The sequence below is a fragment of the Crocodylus siamensis genome, chromosome 6 (assembly GCF_052110815.1).
Source record: "Crocodylus siamensis isolate JL-2025a chromosome 6, ASM5211081v1, whole genome shotgun sequence".
Classification (NCBI taxonomy): domain Eukaryota; kingdom Metazoa; phylum Chordata; order Crocodylia; family Crocodylidae; genus Crocodylus; species Crocodylus siamensis.
In genome coordinates, this window is record NC_143400.1 from 7,113,889 (window position 1) to 7,118,212 (window position 4,324).

Sequence of the window (4,324 nt, forward strand, 5' to 3'; positions counted from 1 at the left end):
TTATTCGCTAAACAGGGAGCTGAGCTGGGGCCCCGCCACGTGGGGGGGATACGCCTCGTAGCTCATGTCCAGGGGGATCTCATAGCGGGGCACCGCGCTCTGGAAGTGCGGCATGTGGCCGTGGGCTCCGGCCAGGCTCACGGACGGGTAGTGGGCCATGAAGGCGTAGGGCTTGTCCAGGTCTGGGGACCCATCCTGCTTCAAGGAGAAGTTCCCAGTGATACTGAGGGGTGGCGTGAGGGGGCCCTCATAGGGCGGGGTGGTGCAGTCTGGGGCGTGACCCCCAAAGGATGGGTCCACCATGCTCTTGAAGGCCGGAGGTTTTAAGTGGAGCAGGTGGGTTTCCATGGTCCCGTAGGGTGGGCTGGGCAACCCAGGGGACTGGTAGCTGAAGGCATGGCCGGGCACCGCCGACTCGCACGCCGGGGGCTTCTCCTCGGGCTTCTCCAGGAACAGGGCCTGCGGCCCCAGCTGCAGGCAGCCGGCCACTAGGTTGCTGGTGGGCTGGGACAGGCCTTTGCAGAGCATCTCCACGAAGCCCTTCCCTTCGGGCGTCTGCCCGCTCTCCAGCACCTCGGACAGAGCCCAGATGTAGTTCCTGGCCAGCCGCAGCGTCTCGATCTTGGACAGCTTCTGGGTCTTGGAGTAGCAGGGCATGACCCGCCGCAGGTTGTCCAGCGCGTCGTTGAGGCCGTGCATTCGGGTCCGCTCCCGGGCATTGGCCTTGACCCGCCGGGCTCGGAACCGCTCCAGCCGTGCCTTGGTCATCTTCTTCTTCTTCGGACCTCGCCGCTTGGGTTTGTCTCCGCTCTCCTCCTCCTCTTCCTCCCCCTCTTCCATGCTGTCGTTCTCCCTGGCCAAGCTGGCCATCAGCCCGTAGGGGCCCTGCCTGCTGGACTCATCCTTCATCTCCTCCTGGGAGCTCAGGGCTCCGTCCACCCAGGCCTGGGAGCTGACGAGCTCGGCCATCTCCTTGGCCTTGGCGTACGTCTTGGTCATCTCGCAGCTCTGCAGGGAAAGGAGACAACCAGTGGAGGTTAACACTGTTGCAGGGGCTCGCGTTGCACAGGAACCCACCAACAAGGATACTGAGGTTAAATATTAGGAAAAACTTTCTCATGGGGAGGGTTGTAAAGCACGGGAACAGGTTACCCAGAGATGTGGTGGCATCTCTATCCATGGAGCTTTTTAAGATGAAGCCCTGGCTGGGATGATGCAGTTGGGGTTGGTCCTGCTTGGAGCAGGGGGTTGGACTAGATGGGACCTCCTGAGCTCCCTTCCCACCCTCATTTTCTACGATTAGCAAGCATGAGGACAAACTCCCATCCTCAAAGGAAAGGCTGGACTCAGAGGCGAGGACTTCCACTCTGCAGATGGATTTGTAGATTGAATGCCAACTTCCTTCACGCACTAAGGCTGGTCCAGAGCCGTCGCTGCTCTGATCCTTTACATCTACACAGCTGCCGGCTTCCCGGTGAACTCTCCGGCCAGGCACGTGCTGTCCTGGCAGCCGGAGAACTCACATGCAAACCCCTCGAGGCACACATGCCCCAAGACACAAGTGTACAGTTGTAGTGGCACACGTACTTGAAAAGACACATCAAATATACACACGCACTCCCCAAACTCCCAGTCCACTCCCTGAGCTCAGGCATGTGGCACTCCTGAGGCACCAAAGGATAAAACCCATACCAGATCTACCTAGACTGGGATTCTCAGTGCACATGGCCTTGGCTGGGATGATGTAGCTGGAGCTGGTCCTGCTTGGAGCAGGGGTTGGACTAGATGTGACCTCCTGAGGTCCCTTCCCACCCCTGTTTTCTATGTTTCTGTGATTCTGACAGTGCCAGCATCACAGCCCAGAACTCATGGGGACAGGCAGTGTCTGTCTGCCCATGTGTTACAGGTCTGACTCTGTGTCCAGCACTGGTAGCGAGGCCCTCTCTGCAGAGCTGTCTCCCCCCACCCCTCCCCCAGACTGGGTAGCATGGGGTGAGCAGCATAACAGCACTGCAGAGAACAGTTTGGGGGTTCAAGCCTCCTTCCCCGGCCTGGATAAAGCCGTGCTGGGCAGGGTGAATCCTCTTGGTGAGGCTGGCCATCCTGCTCGCCAGCTCGCCTGCAGGCCTCAACCCTTGCTACACGTGTGTATTCAGCCCATGCATATAGGTGCCACATGTGTATTCCAGTGCATGTGTGTGCATGTGTGCGTGCATACTACATGTGTGTATTCCAGTGTGGGCATTTGTGGGTGTGCTGTGTGTGTGTATTCCAGTGTGTGTGTACACTGTGCATGTGTGTGTGTATGTGCATTCCAGGGTATGTGTGTATGTGTGTGCTGTATGGGTATTTCAATGTGTGTGTACACAAACAAGCACACACTGTATGTGTTATTCCAGTGTGCATGCATGCTCTGTGTGTGTGTGTATGTGTGCATCTCAGCGTGTGCATGTATGTTGTATGAGTATTTCAGTGTGTACACACACACGTACACACACACACAAAAACACTATGTGTGTATTCCAGCGTGTGGATATTGTGAGCTCTGCATGTGTATTCCAGTGTGTATACACATGCTGTGTGTGCTCGCGTTCTAGTGCATGTGTATATGTGCATGCTGTATGTGTATGCCACTGTGTGTACACACACACATGTGCTACGTGTGTCTATTCCAGTGTGTGCATTTATGTGTGTGCTCTGCACGTGTATGCCAGTGTGCGCGCACACGCTGTGTGTATGTATGTGTTCCAGTGCATATATTTGTGTCTGTGCTATGTGCATGTGGTTGTGTGTGTGTGCGTACGCGCGCATGTATGATCTGGTGTCCATGTGCTTGGAGCCCTGCAGGCCAGGCTACTAGAACTGAGCATGGGCTAAACCAGGCCCTCAGAAGAGCCGGGCTCAGTCTAGGGGGCACTGGGGGCTGGGGCAACCGTTCCCCTGCTGCTACAGAGGGGACGAGCTCTTGGAGGCCAGGGATGCCCCGAGCCGGTGCAGGGCCCCTTCTCCCTGGGAGCCCACCGGATGCCAAGACCAGCCCTGCCAGCCTTTCAGCCGCCCTCCCCCGTAGGGCCTGACCCAGGTGGGCCCCGAGCAGAGCCGACCAGCACCTTATTTTTCTGCTCTCCCCTGTAACCAGAGCTTGTTTGCTCACAACCTCATTTACCTCTTCTGCATAATTAATGCTGGAGCAGCCTGGGCTCGGTGGCAATCAGCCCGGAGCCCTGCCAACCCTCCTTTAATGCAGCTTAGCTGGTAAGCGGCTTTCGGGGAAGTGGTTGTGGTTCAGGGGGAGCCGGGGGGAGTGGGAGGCACGCCTGCCCCACGTGGAAAATCCCAGCACCCGAGGGCAGGAGCATGGAGGCACTAACACGCTCTCCCAACACCCGTGTAGATAGATGCCATGGGAGGTGATATAAGGCCCGGCCCTCAGCTCACAGGCAGGATTGTGCCCTGGCAGGTGGGAGGGTGGGCCCCAAGCTGCTTCCCCTCCTGGGTCCCCAGGGAGCCCCTGCTGCAACCCCACGCTCCAGCATCTCTGCCAGCCTGTGCCCACGGGGCATCAGCTCGTGCCCACCACACGCTGGCCATGCCAGTCTCCCACAATGAGACCCCAGTGCCCAAACCATGGGACGATCCTGTCTAGGCTCTGCCCCCCACACTGTGGGGCCCAGCACCCCACCGAGTTCAGCTCAAAGTGGCAGCGATGCACAGAGTGACGGCGTGGGCACAAGGGGAGGCCAGGCCCCCTCACCCCCCTGGCCAGCCAGGCCCAGCCCCACAGCTCCTGCACTCGTGTGCTCCAGACTCAGGTATGCACATGCACATGGTTGCACACCCACATGTACTCACCCACCCCGACACACATCCAAGTGCAAAGGGCAGTACCCCAGATTACAAGGGGAGACAGCTGCTCTGAGCCTGGTCCCAGCTGGCGCAGTGGCCCCAGCGCACAGGACAGCACCGATTTGGCCACGAGGGCACTGGGGAAACTGAGGCAGAAGGTCCAAAGTGGAAGCACGAAGGCACAGGCACGTCCCCCCGGCAGCTGCACAGAGGAGCTGGCCCATCCAGGAGAGCGGGACTGACTGCAGCCGAGGCTCTGGTCTCACGTCCGTGCTCAATGTTGCCTCTGCCCAGGCCAAAGGGCAGCCCCCAGCCCAGCTCCTGGCTCCCCCTGGCATGGGGTCCCCGGGGGTGAGTGGGGTGCTCTCTCCCCTTTGCAGGAGGAGCGGGCAGATGTGCGCCAGGCCGGGCTGCAGCCCCCTGTCCCTCCGCAGCTCAGCCCAGCTGTCGCCGCACCCCGGCGCTGCTCTGAGCAGAT

General features: G+C 59.4%; 1 protein-coding gene across 1 annotated transcript; it reads right to left on the reverse strand.

Moving 5' to 3' along the window:
• On the reverse strand, positions 1-999 carry NEUROD4 (neuronal differentiation 4). Its single transcript, XM_090052661.1, has one exon. The coding sequence runs from the start codon at positions 997-999 to the stop codon at positions 1-3; it is 999 nt and encodes a 332-aa protein (XP_089908787.1).
• Between the last annotated feature and the right edge of the window lie 3,325 nt (positions 1,000-4,324).

What these genes read in the sequence shown, in the direction of transcription:
- NEUROD4 (XM_090052661.1), bottom strand. Translation starts at nt 999, where the DNA reads ATGACCAAGACGTACGCCAAGGCCAAGGAGATGGCCGAGCTCGTCAGC.